General features: G+C 36.2%; 1 protein-coding gene across 1 annotated transcript in view; it reads left to right on the top strand.

Annotated features, from left to right (window-relative positions):
• LOC110030748 (GDT1-like protein 1, chloroplastic) overlaps positions 1 to 14,409 on the top strand; it is a 60,301-nt gene that overhangs the window by 31,189 nt on the left and 14,703 nt on the right. Inside the window, exons 6-8 of the mRNA XM_020733638.1 lie at positions 7,717 to 7,785; positions 7,870 to 7,921; positions 8,021 to 8,095. Coding sequence (XP_020589297.1) covers positions 7,717 to 7,785; positions 7,870 to 7,921; positions 8,021 to 8,095 — 196 coding nt within the window. The remainder of the gene's footprint in view (positions 1 to 7,716; positions 7,786 to 7,869; positions 7,922 to 8,020; positions 8,096 to 14,409) is intronic.

Raw genomic sequence — 14,409 nt, 5'->3', positions numbered from 1 at the left:
ATAGTCGAATCGAGCGTCTCGAAAAGACGAATCCAACGAGCCCAAGATTGCTTAATTCCGCCATCGTTAAGACACTCAAATGCCCATCAAACGTCATCTGATCAAGGGAAACTCTTCGAGCCGTCCGATCAAAATGGTTCATATTCTTGCATTAATTGGACTCAAAATATTATAAATAGAGCCCCACCCCTCACATGAGAGGAGGGAGGCTTAAGAGAGAACTTGAGGCTTTGAGAAGAAGCTCAAGTCCAAGATCATCCTCGTCATTGTCGAACGTCGTCGACCACCACTGACCGTCGACAACCACCGCTAACCTGTATCGACCATCCTCCGTCGCCCACCACCGTCCGTCATCAGCCACCGCTGACCTCTATCGACCGCCGTCGGACACCGCTAATCACCTCCAGTCACCACTAACCTCCGTCGACCACCACCGTCCGTCATCAGCCACCGCTGACCTTTGTCGACCACCGCCGACCGTCATCGATTGTCGTCGACTACCTGCCGGCCTCCGTCAACCACCGCTTACTACGTCATCAGTTGATATGATAAAGTGAAAAGCTAGTTACCCTTTCCCGTCTGTGGGACAAGGGGCATTTGTAATCATCAACTTATGGTGGATTTTTACAACTGGGTCAGACCCGTGGTTTTTCCCTTTTTACGAGTTTTCCACGTAAAAACTTCTGGTGTGATCACAGCTCGATTCATTTTTATCTAAGTGTGTGCTGAATTCTCGTGCAACGCTAAGACGATAATCCATTACTCTACCGCCACAAATTTTCTAGCACGCATCAAAAATATTGTTCTAAAAAAAGAAAATAGATTAAATTCTTTATTTGAAGAGAATATATATATATATATATATATATATATATATATATATGCTGCGTACCCCGGTCTGTTGGTTGGCATCCACAGTATAAGACCCCTCAAATCGGGGTTCGAATCCTCTCTGACACAGTCGGACTTAAGAAGGTGTTACTTGAATTGTTAAACACATTAGGGGTGGCTGGAGGATCGTATAATAGCCTCTGGCCATTTTTTTAATATATATATATATATATATATAATATTAAATAGAAAATTAAGCGGGTTTTCATAAAGTAAAATATAAAAAGTTTATACATAAATAACATAAAGTTAATAACTAAATAAAATAATAATTTAATTAAAGTTTGATGACTAGGTTTTTCAATTTTTAGAAAGATTAACGTTAAGAGCAAGCAGATTGTTAATCAATGAAGTGAGTACTCCTATTCATAAATTATAGTATCATTTCAATCTCTTTTAAACCAGTTTTATAGGTTATTAATTATGTTTGATTAATGCAATTGATTATTCTATTATTAAATTTTATAGTTCATTTCGATGTGAATGCTTATAATCTCATAATATAAAATAATTAATGTCTTATAGTTGAGTGATATGAAATCATGAATGATATGATTTGCATTGATTGTTTGTATGTGCATGACCGACTGTGATAGAGTTACCTCTTGATGATACTGATGGGTGAATACTAATGTATCTGTGCACGTATATAGAAAATAATATTGATATTGAATACTTTAATTGACACAAACTTTAGACGGTGCTCCTGTGACGGTTATACAAATATAAAATGATATTGATATAGTATGATTCATTGATATCATTAAAATTGTTAATATTGATTTATTAAAAATTTTTATTGGCATTCATTTTGTTTTCTTTTCCTTGTATTGCTGTAGTTTAGGAATATAAGTGTTCAGTGGCTCGTTTAGCTCATTGTTATTTTAAACTATCTTTTTAGGTTAATTAAGCAATTAATGATAAGCGTTATAAGGGATAATATTTATAGAAGATGCAGATAACCAGTAACGAGGTAACAATAAATATATTGCTTTAATTTAATTTTATTAGTGACTTTCATTTGTTAAATTGTAGACGATAATAGAAAATTTAATTCATACCATCCGACTGTCCGTTCCTGTCTTACTTTATTTCAAGCCTCTGATCGAGTCATGACATTTAATGAGAATTGTGTTTTGGGTCAATTTTTTATAAGCAATATTAGATTTTAAATAAGACACCATGCAAAGATTTCACTTTCATTTTATGAATACTTTATGATCTAATTATAGTCTTCTCAGGGGTGCATGCCTTTTGGTTAATTATTACTCTTAAGTGATAAAAAAGAGCTTTTGGTTAAAGCTAGTCATTCGATGCTAAATGTTTAGCATATAGTTGCAACAATTTTAGTTTTAGACTAGAGAAATTTACTAATGTTATATTAGAGAGGGCATAGTGACAAACCCTTTTAAGATTCTATGGTCTATTGTCTAGGATTATCACCCTAATTTACTAAGTCAGTATAGGTAGTTGTCTTAGCTTAATATTAGGATCCTTGTCAATAGGGTTATATCCCCCAAAAATGATTTTGTAGGCCTCGGGTGAATAATATTTTAATGAGACAATTTTAAGTCAACTTTAGCCAACCAAATATTTGTGCCATATCAAGTGCCCCCATAATTCACCACCTAAAAAATTTAAGCTATTTGGTAACGAGGAATTTAGCTGTGATCTTAATTTAATAATAGTATTTTAAGTGAATTATTTTTTCAAATGACACTTAATCATGATCATTTATCTGGACGATACCAAGTGATAATAAGAATACATGGTTAGAGGGCGTGCACCATATCATTACTAGCATGAGATTGTTAAGAGTGATCATAAAAGCATGCCTCATATAACATCAACTTTGATGAGGTTTGAGTTGTTTTAAATTAAACATTTTCTCCAAAAGGGTGTGGAGGATAGATGTATTTTTGTTCTTAGCTTAGTGAAATAGGTTTTACTTGAATGTTTTTATATTTTGTAAACTTTTATTTGGATTATTATATTTTTTTACAAGGATTTAAAGCCGTAGTGTTTTGTTTTAGGATATTATAGGCATTTTGACGATAATATCTTATCTAATTGAGATTTTTATGAGTCAGGCATGGTTGTTGTGAAGTCGTAGCATACCAAACACAAATAATTTCAATTTTGATAGAAATGTGAGGTCTTCAATCCAATTTTTTTTTTTATAATATTTTCCCTTATTTCCTTAATTGATAATAATATTAATTTAAAATTAAAAGTGTGTTACTTTTTATATATTATGAAATAGATTATTATATATAGTTTTCATTTAATTTTATATTTATTAATAATTTTTTTATTTTAATTAATATTTTTTATCTAATTTAATTAATCCGAGTTTTAATAAAGATGCTCACACACACACACGCATAATTAAACCCTAAACCCTAAATATATATATAGGCTTCTTGGCAAATTCCTACCATTTATTACAAATAAAAAAATGCTATTCTCATGGCTCATATTTTATGTTGCAGCCCCATGCATGGGTAAATTCTCTGAAACTTTGTCGTGCGACAATTCATTCAATATGAGTATCATTTCTAAATAATTTTGATGTTTAAGATCCATCAGTGCATTTATTCTGCCATATGTTCATCTAAGCAACATGAGTGTCTTTATTAGCTATTTTTGGCATTGTAGACACTTTAGTTCAGTCCATTTTGTGAATGTGCAATGTTTTGAGTAATTTTGATTGTGATCAAAGCATTTCAAATGTAGCTTATGTTGTTTCGTCTGCCATCTTCATTGTGTTTGATTAGATTTATTGTGGGAGGTTTTTTTTGATAATTTTGATCTCAAATGTGTAATTTGTTTTATAAATGAATGAAGATTGATGATTTTAATCATGATCTGGGCATTTTGAAAGAAATTTTTGCGAATTTCTATATGTCACCCACCATCTTTATTATGCTTGATCAAAGTGCATTATGAGGCTTGGCTCGAAAGATAACATTCATAGGCATGACTTAAGTCATATTGAAGACATCTTGAGGGAGCAACATAGATATTGACATCCAACAATCCAATGACAACTCGGACCAACAAAATTGCAATGGAGGGGACTAAAGTTGGTTATGGAGTTTGAGAATATTTCTTGGAAGACAAAATTTAGGGAATAACTTACAAAAACTTGAATGGTTTAAATTGATCATAATATTAAGCACATAAATCTTGCTAGCCAAATTATATGTGAATTAAATTGTGATTTATGTGCTTGATATTAAAAACTTCTGGGAATTTGAATTATTTATTTACGCAACAGGAGCAGTTAATTAAAGATCTGGAGTGGTTTGGGCTGACTATAGTTGATTTTGGTGATGATAGTATGACTCATTTATATCAGTCAACTGCTCTAAAGAGCAAAATTGAATATACTTTAGCCAGAGATAACAATATTCAAATAGTTCTGGAGCATGTTTAGACAGGCAGTTTAGAGAAGTATGAGCTAGACTAGGATGATTTACCGAGGTACAAAAGCAGGGGTTATGTTCCAGATGTTGAAAATCTGTGGTAGGAAATTTTGGAGGAAGCACATTTATATGGCTGTACTATTCACCTAGGGAGCAATAAAATGTATCAGGATATCAAAGAAGCTTTATGGTGGTCAGGATTGAAGAGAAGTGTGGCGTAATTTGTGGCCAAGTGTCCTTCATGTTGGTTAGTAAAGGTAGAGCATCAACGTCCAGAGTGGAAATGGGAGGAGATTGCGATGGAATTTGTGATTGGTTTGCCTAGATCTCGTGAGGGTATGAGTAATTATTGATCGACTAAGTCTGCCTATTTATTACCTATTAGACAGATAGATCCAGTTGAGAAGCTAGCCAAATTATATGTGAATTAAATTGTGAGGTTGCATGGAGTGCCAAAGTCTATTGTCTCTGGCAGAGATGACAGGTTTACTTTCAAATTATGGAAGAAATTTCAGGAAGCTTTGGGTACTTGATTGAGTTTTAGTACTCTGGAAGGAAGTGCAAGACACATTTATGTTGGGCTGAAACATGTGAATGAAAAATCATTGGAGCTGATTTGGTTGATGATGCTACAGAGAAGATTAGGCTGAACAGAGACAGACTGAAGGCGGTACAAAACAGACAGAGGAAATACTATGACGCCAAGCATAAACCTGTTGAGTTTGCAGTTGGAGAGTTTGTTTTCATCAAGGTCAGTTCATTGAGGTTGTGCAATATTTTGGGATGGCAGGAATATTGAGTCCCAGATATGTTGATCCATTTGAGATTGTAGAAAGGATCGGGAAAGGGGATTACAGTTTGACTTTACCAGCCCATATGCAAGGAGTGCATAATGTTTTTCATATTTCGTCATTGAGAAGGTATATTATAGATCAAGCCTGTAAAGTGATAACAGACTCAGTTGATATTCAACCTGATCTGACATATATTGAGGAGCTTGAAAGGATATAGGATTATCAGGTGGAGAAGTTGCAGAACAGAGAAATCTCTTTTTTGAAGTTTTTATGAAAGCATGGATCAAAAAAGGATGCTACTTGGGAGAAAGTCTCTGAGAAGCAGGAAAGATATCAACAGCTTTTCAATTGAGGTATATTCACTTTCATGCTTATTTTTAAATTTTGAGGATGAAACTTTTCTTAGGGAAGATTGTAATAACAAAATTAATAATAATAATAATAATAATAATAATAATAATAATAATAATAATAATAATAATAATAATAATAATAATAATAATAATAATAATAATAATAATAATAATAATAATAATAATAATAATAATCGATGCATCCCTTCAGTTATAGCATAACAGTTGCAACCCCTCTTTCGATCGAATCAAACATATCGAGTGAGAACGGGAGAGATCGGGAGGAGAAATATACCGTGCTCTAGCAGAAGGAAGAGACGTCTTTGGAAGAAGTGCGTGCGACCACTGTGCAACGTCGGGCTGTGCAAAGAAGGAAGACGGAGAAATCGAAGACTTACGTGGACTGAGCCGCGAACGAGGAGGAAGCTATGACTTCTTACGTTGGTGCTACGTGTAGGAGGAGGAAAGAGGAGACATCAACAATGTGTGCTCTTGCAGAGGAAGTGGAGAAAGATTAAACCTGTGGATGCTGTCTGCGACGAGTTAAGAGAAGGAAGACGGAGATGGTGGCGGCATGTGTTCTAGACTTAGTCAAATTCAAGGAGGAAGGGGGGAGGTGAAACCTTTGGCGCTGTGCTCACATAGAAGAGGAAGCCTCCTCAAAACTAGACCGAAGAAGAGGAGTAACCCCGAAGCTCGCATGCGTGAGTTAGGGTGGTCAACCGAGCCTAAACAGGATTGAAACTATTCTGAATTTGGGAAGAGGAGAGACTAAACTATACTAAAAGAGCCAAATTGAGTCCTATATTAAGGTAAGGAATAATATGCTAATTTTTACATGTCTATTTAATCAGGACTTTAACAAAGAGAATTTGTTTTTGAAAAGGAAGAATTTGTGAAGCGAGCGGGAAAAGGAGGAGATCGATCTGAAAGCCTACAGGATACATGGTAAACCTTGTGTCATTAATTGAATTAATGACATAATTAGCTACGTTAACTAATTAATGTTATTAAACTTTGTTAATGTTAGAGGAATAAAATCGGCTAATCCCTTGAATTTGAGGAAGAAGACAAATAATTTTAAAAGATAAGTTATGTCTTAAAGTAAAGTTTAGTTTACTAAATTAGGAATTATTATTAATAAAATATTATTAACTACAATTTAGGCTGAAGCACATTTAAGCCTAGAAAATCAGGGATTTGAGAATCAGTGTGGCAAGCAAGCTAAGGTGAGTATTTATTTTCTTATATGTATTAAATTTAACGTTTATTTAATAAAGAATTTCTTTAATATGCCTTAGACAATTATATTTGCATGAATGTTGTAGCTTAAGAATGAAAGAAAATGAAAGGGTAGAGGAAAAAAGAATGCTTAATGTTTTTTAAAAAATGTAATTCATACAAGATTACCCCCGCATGGTACTGGCAATGGTTACAATTTACCCATGCACATTATAGAAAATAGTAAAGGTGCGCCTTCGGGTGCAATTTGAGGGTGCTTTCGGGTACATTTTTTAGGATGTCTTAAGACACATTTAGAGGGTGATTTCAGACACATTTTTAGGATATATTTAAATATGACGATAATCCTGTGATGACTATTAAAGATGTTAAAAATGGTAAATACTTAAAGTGGAACAGGAATAGATAAATTTAAAGTTTTAATGAACTTAGCTGCTTTTTCTTGTGGTCATTCATGCATAACATAGCATAGCATAGTAAATAAATTTAATGCATATTAAGTTATAATTACTCATTAGGTTGTACTTACAGTTGAAGTTAATGTTTTCTTTTTAGGAGATGAAAAATTTTAGATTGATATGTTTGATATGAGAGACTTGGTCTATCAGAGGAGGACCACCATCATTAGATTTTTTTTAATGATAGTTTTCTTTACTAATTTTGTCGATTTTTGATTTACTGTTCAGTTCTGGATTAAAAATGTTGTCTATGGATGTTGTTGTTGTTGGATGATTTAAATTTATTGCATTTTTGAATTAGTGACTCTTTTATATATTGAAAGTTGTTGAAATATTTTTTGGATAGTTAGATGTTAATACCGTCCGACCGTAGTATCCGTCTTATTTAATACTAAGCACCGGGCCGGGTCATGACAACAATTTTGTAAACAACTTGGATATTTATGGGGTATATAGGTTGGCAATTTGTTTTTTTTGGTGGCACTATCAGCAATTGTTATTTCTTAAAGCTATCTAATAAGAGTTCACAAATATCAAATTTATCAAACAGGGCTATGACTATTGTATCTGTAATTCTTGGCCGCACATTCCATTATGTTGATGGCATACTTCCATTCAGGTACTACTATGGCAAGGTGTACTTTTGTTCATATATCCTTCCTGACTTTTACGTGACTATATTTACTTAACCATATAAATGCAGGCTTGGTGGGACAGATTTTCCAATTGATGATTTTGCAGCTGTTTGCCTCTTGGTGGGTATAATTTAATAGACTAATATAGGTTGAATGCAGTTCTATGATGCTGAAAAATAATTAAAAATTTTACTTGGAACTTTTTCGTCCTGCATTCAGGTTTATTTTGGTGTTACTACATTGCTTGATACTGCCTCTGGTGATGAATTGAAGATAAAGGAGGAACAACAAGAGGTGCTTCCACTGCCTCTAAGAAAATCTTACTGAAGTAATATGCATCAATTACAATTAAATTTATGTATTGCATGCGTTACGAGGAAATATACAAACACTCTTACAAACTATTAAGCACATCAAGATGATTTCCGGTGATGCTATTCTTAAACCTGCATAGCAGTTCATTGATTATACTATGCTACATTCAATTTATTCTGCATTGGTTCCTGTTATGTTGGTTTCTCATGCCAGCATCTCATTTATTTAACACAAAATCTGCCTGCATTTGGTCAACCGAATACCATGCATGCATCATGAATTGAGATCGCCACAATGGTATTGAGTTACACATTTCAGATTGACGGGGGGATAGTAGGCTTCAATGTTTGCTTTGCACTGCAATTGAAATGAAAATGAACCTTTTCATGTAAATTCTGTTTTGCTATTAAGTCCACATAAAAATTTCTTTTATATTTAGGTGAAAGGAAAGTGAAGCAAGAGAAATAAACTTTGATCGACTGAAATAGAGACAAATTTCGAAGTTAAGAGCCATTCTAATGTTAGGTTTCAACAACTTGCATAAAATAAACACTTCTAGAGGACCATTGTGTCGTGTTAGAAGCTTGGAAACTTGGGCATCTTGTTATTTTGTTAATTAAAAAAAAATGTTATATGAATTGAATATTTCCTAAATGCTTTTTGGACATCTTATCAACCCTTCCTGAACACCTCTTACCATATTGTCGTCAAACACATTGCACAAACCCAATAAATCAAATTATTGAAAGTTGTTAATACTCCTGAAGCTGATCTTGTTTGATGCATGGTCTGGCTCTGTAATATAAGTTAACATTCCTGAATTTTCCTAGGTCCTTTGCAGCTTGGAATTTCTTTTTCTTCTTATTTAGCTCTCTTTGCTGCATCAGACGGGAGTACATATCTCATATAAATTTGTCTTCATCTCATCTCCATTCATGACAGTCTAACCCATTGCAGTATAGCTTCTGTGCATTCTTTGGACTAGGATACTACATCGATCAGCCTGTTATCTTATGCACCTCATATATATGATATTAAGCCCCCGAAATGATAAATTCAACAGTTCTCTTGTGCACCATCATTCAGCTTAGTCCATTGTTGAACTCACAATCTATATTCTTATTATTAATTTAGGATTTCACATGCAGTTGTAGAAGATGCTCTCTAGGCTCGTCCAATGGTGGCTATAACATCGAGTAACTCATTGGCTAACTCATCTAAATCCTAAGCAAGCTCCGACTGATGCCTGAAATTAAATAAAAAAAAATGGACTCCAACTAATAGATATATTCATATTGAATTTTTAGCTCAGCATTATTGATTATTTATGCACACAATATGAAAAATAAAAGAGCAAGATTGATAATATGTTGTTACACCCGTAACAGGTAGAAGGGGGCCAGTCTCGCCTGGACAGGTCGAACGCCACCCAGCCGGCCCGCTCTTTCAACAGGTCGGCCGCAACGGAAGAGAGATGGGAGCAGGTGGGGTCCACTATGCCCTAATCATATACTCAAGGAGGAGGAATTGAGGGAGTTGGGAGGAAAAGTTTGTAAGAAAAGTTTTCAAATGTTATGAGGGATTCTATTAAGGGGAGGAACCTAGGGTTTGGTTTTTTTTTTGCATTATTTTGTGGCTGCTGTATTTTTCTTCTTTTGGTGTTGTTCCTGACGACTTCTCGGGTGTAGGAGAGCCGATCTACCTCTCGAATATAGATCATCTTTATATCTTGCTTGTTTTTTTCCTTTGATTGTTGTAAAAGCAGCCCTTATTTGTGTTTTTCCACCATCTATTGCGATTTCGCTATGGTTTGTTCACTGATTTTGGTGTCGAAGCATATCAAATTGGTATCAAAGCCTAGACTTGGTGGGATGACGACAAAGAAGGTTGATGTGCTAGAAGAAGAGGTAGAAAATTCGTTCTGAAATGGAAGAAAGGTTTGCTACCATGGAATGGAGATGCAATCCAAGGTCGTGCCGACCACTCCTGCTGCAAACCCTAATCAGGGAAACCTTGGCCAGGTCAAGGGGGAAGGTGATCGAGCGAGAAGACAACGAAGAAGACATCATCTATCTATAAGCGTCCCCCTAGGAGTCCGAGAGAAGGGGGATGGGCTGAAAATTGGAGAAGAGATGGTAGAATGACACGAAAGATTATGATGGAGGAAGAAGGGAATCGTGAGTGGGATATGCTTATGACCATAGGAGGGTGTTTCACCCTAGATACATTGTGGAAAATTCTGGAGGGAGAGGAAGTTGGGGTGGAGATGCAAGGGTTATAAAACTGAAAATGCCGATCTTTGAAGGAGAAGATACACATGAATTGGTGCATCGAGTGGAGCGGTAATTTGCAATCAACAGTTTGACTGAGGAAGAGAAGCTCATGGTAGCATGATTATGCTTGGAGACAAAGACTTTAGCGTTTTTCTAGTGGATGGAGGCAATGTATTCGATGCACTCATGGGATGAATTTAAGGATTGCTTGTTGGAGTGTTTTCAAGACATTCGAGAAGGAGACCTACACGAGCAATTCTATGCTCTGACTCAGGAGGAGACAATTATGGAATACTGAGAGAAGTTCGAGCTCTTATCTGAGAGTTTGAGGGAGATTTCTGCAGTAGAATTGGAAGGAAACTTCTTGAAAGGCCTAAAGCCCGAAGTAAGAGCAGTCATCCACCCCTTGAGACCGCGTGGATTGAGGGAAATGATGGAGCTCGCCCAAATAGTGGAGGATAAGAAGCAGGTGAAGAAGACCAGTAGAGGCGGTAACATCGGGGGATTCTACCGTCGTGACTATTATGACACTGAAGACCTTAACAGTGTCATTTCAGAAAGAGACGCCAAAGGAGAAGAGTACATGACCCCGATCCGAGGGTAATTTCAAGTGCATCGCACATGTAGAAGTTCATGACAAAAGAGCCTAATGATTATGTTACCGTTGTGACGAGAAATATGCTCCAGGACATCATTGCAAGGAGCGCGCTCTTCAGGTTCTTTTAATTCAGGAGGATACAATAAGTGAGGAATCATAAGAGGAAGCAGAGGAGGAGGAGCATCTGCATTTGAGTGTGGCAGAAATGTCCCTCAATTCGGTGGTGGTATTTACCTCGAATCACACCATGAAGGTGAGGGAATGGATCGGGGCACAGCCGGTTGTAGTGTTGGTGGATAGTGGGGCCACCAATAACTTCATCTTAAATAAAGTTGTGGAGAAGTTAGGGTTGAAGCTGGTGACTACAGGAGCTTTGGCATCATGATGGGGACAGGGAAGGTGGAGAAAAGTCAGGGAATCTGCAAGGGTTTGTTTCTGACACTGCATGCCTACAGGTGGTGGAAAACTTCCTTTAGATTGTGCGTTTGGGGATGAAATGGTTGCGAACATTGGGAGATGAAGGTGGATTGGAAGTCCTTAACGATAGAGTTCCAAGTGTAGGATATGAAGGTGGTGCTGAGAGGAGATGTTAACTTATTCAAAACCATGGTGTCGCTCAAACCATGTTCAAATAGATTCGGGGAGCAGGACTGGGTTACTTGGTGGAGTTGCAGAGCATTGAGGAGGTTCGAGATTTAGAATTAGCAGAGTTTCCAAAAGGGGTCCAACAACTCTTATAGCAGCTTACTAATATTTTCCAGCAGCCAAGTGGGTTATCACCTCAGAGGGAGCACAAGCATGTTATTACATTGAAGGAGAATGTTTCCCCCATTAGCGTCAGACCATACAGGTATCCTAAGATTTAGAAGGACGAGATAGGGAAGCTAATCTGGGAGATGCTCGAGGCAGGGATTATCAGGCCTAGGATGAGCTCTTTTTTCCAGTCCCGTCCAGTTGGTTAAGAAAAAAAATGGTAGTTGGAGATTCTTTGTGGACTATAGTTCTTGGAACAAGGAAACAGTGTTGGACAAATTTCTTATTCTTGTGATTGATGAGTTATTGGATGTGTTTTATGGGACAGTTATTTTCTCAAAAATTAATTTGAAGTCAAGTTACCACCAGATCTGGATGAATCCGACGAATATGTACAAGACAGTATTCAGGACACATGAAAGACATTATGAGTTCTTAGTGATGTCATTTGGCCTCACCAATGCCCCACCGACATTTCAATCTCTCATGGATAGGTTTTTGCAATCTTATCTTAAAAAATTTATCCTGATTTTCTTTGATAATATTCTGATCTACAGTCGTACAAAGAGAGCATGTGGGGCACCTGAGGACAGTCTTAGAGACGTTGAGGAAGAACCAATTGTATGTCAATATGAAGAAATGTTCTTTTGCACAGTTGCAGGTGGAGTGCCTTGGACATGTGGTGCCCAGGACAGATGTAGCAGTGCATCAATCCAAGATTGAGGCTATGTTTGATTGACCCTTACCAAGGAAGAATGAGTTGAGAGGATTCCTAGGTCTCACCGGATACTACTAGAAGTCTGTGAGAAGATATGACACGATAGCATGACCACTAACAGAGCAGCTGAAGAAAAACCATTTCAAATGGGGAGAAGCATCAAGACAGGCTTTTGAACAGCTGAAGAAGGTCATGACTAGCGCATCGGTATTAGCAATTCTAGATTTCAATAAATCATTTGTGGTGGAGACGGATGCGTCGAGGTACGAATTAGGAGTAGTGCTTATGCAGGATCAAGGCCGACTGTCCACTTTAACTAGATTCTTACAACCAAAGTGAGGCTAACGTCAACATATGAGTGGGAATTGATGACAATTGTGTTGGCTATTCAAAAGTGGCGGTTATACCTGTTGGGGCGATATTTCTTGGTCAGGATAGATCAGAGGAATTTAAATTATCTTCTGGAGCAGTGGGTGTTGACTGAGGAACATCAGAGATGACTATCCAAGTTACTGAGGTATGGGTCGAGATCCAGTACTGGCCATGATTGGAGAATAAGGCAGCTGACAAACTGTCGAGAAAGGTAGAGAAACCTTAATTGGCAGCTGTCGGCCGTTTTATTGTTCAACCCTCGCTTTCGTAGTTTGAAAAGGTGATGATTTTGTGATTTTGAAAATAATTTAAATATCAATATAACCTTTTTTTTATTTTTAAAAGTAACATTTTAATTTAAAAATAGGTGAGACCAATTGGATCCCACATTTTAAATAGTTTAGACGAGTGAATACGATACTACAAGTAAAACACTTATCCCGAAAGATAAATATCACTTGTAATAGGGATTCAATCACCTAGACAAAAGACTTTGTGACATCCGTTCGGTCTGCGAAATTGTCTTATTTGCCGACAAGTTCCCCTACCTAATACGAGGATTAGATAAGGTTTATTTTATCTGGGTTCCAGGTTCCCTATAGAGGCAAGCCCCTATAGTTAATTACATCTTAAATGATCGAAATCACTTAAGATAACTCTCGATTAAGATCAGATGGTTTTGCTTTCAAGATTTCAAAGTTTAAGTTTTCACAGTTGGTCATGGGAAAATCAAATGGGAATGACTCAAAATAGGAACAATTATTTAAGGAATTCAAAGGGAAGAAAAGTAGGGGATATCACAGATCTGGGGAAAAATCCCGGTGAACTCCCAACTATCCTATTGTTCGGCTTTATATCTTTTGAAATGATTTAATTTGATATTAATGTTCGGCTTTATGTCTTTGAAATGATGTTTATTTGATATTTCAATCCTGCAAATTATTTAAGATTTAGGAATTATGTTTGCACAACGTCGGACTGTGCAAATAGCCTAAAAGACAAAAGAATTTACACCGTACCGTACGGTAACCTCGGAATCCTAAAACATTAGGACTTATAATTGTACAACAGAGTTGTACAGAAAGCCTAAAGAGTGATCCTATAGGTTGCTATTTAAATTAAGGAAAGTGTATAGTGTTGTGAAAATGCTCATGTGATATGAAAATATTTCGTTGCTGCAAATTCGTCTTGAAGTTATCCCTTGTCGTGCTGCCCACGATGTTTGCTCCGAGCCTCTCGTATTAGCAACTCCTAGTTTAGTTTTAATTTCGAAAATACGCCTAACCACTAGATTATCATAATCTAAGGCATAGTGTATCACAGTAACTAAGCATGCAGTATAACAGAAAAGAACAGTATAGTGTACAGTAGAAAGAAAAGACAGTGTAGCATGCTGAGAAAAATAGTATAATAAGCTATGAAAACAATATAACATGCTGCGAAAATAAAATGCTGTAATATAAATTAAACCTGTACACCTGACAGGTCCATTGCTCATTTTAATTTAGTTATTATGTGCTGCATAAAAGAGGGAAGTACGACCTGAAAAAGACTTAATAGAAAAAGGTAAATCATAGAG

The sequence above is a fragment of the Phalaenopsis equestris genome, unplaced genomic scaffold (genome assembly GCF_001263595.1).
Source record: "Phalaenopsis equestris unplaced genomic scaffold, ASM126359v1 Scaffold000759, whole genome shotgun sequence".
Classification (NCBI taxonomy): Eukaryota; Viridiplantae; Streptophyta; class Magnoliopsida; order Asparagales; family Orchidaceae; genus Phalaenopsis; species Phalaenopsis equestris.
Note: the sequence above shows the minus strand (reverse complement) of the source record. Positions and strands in the feature narration are given on the sequence as shown.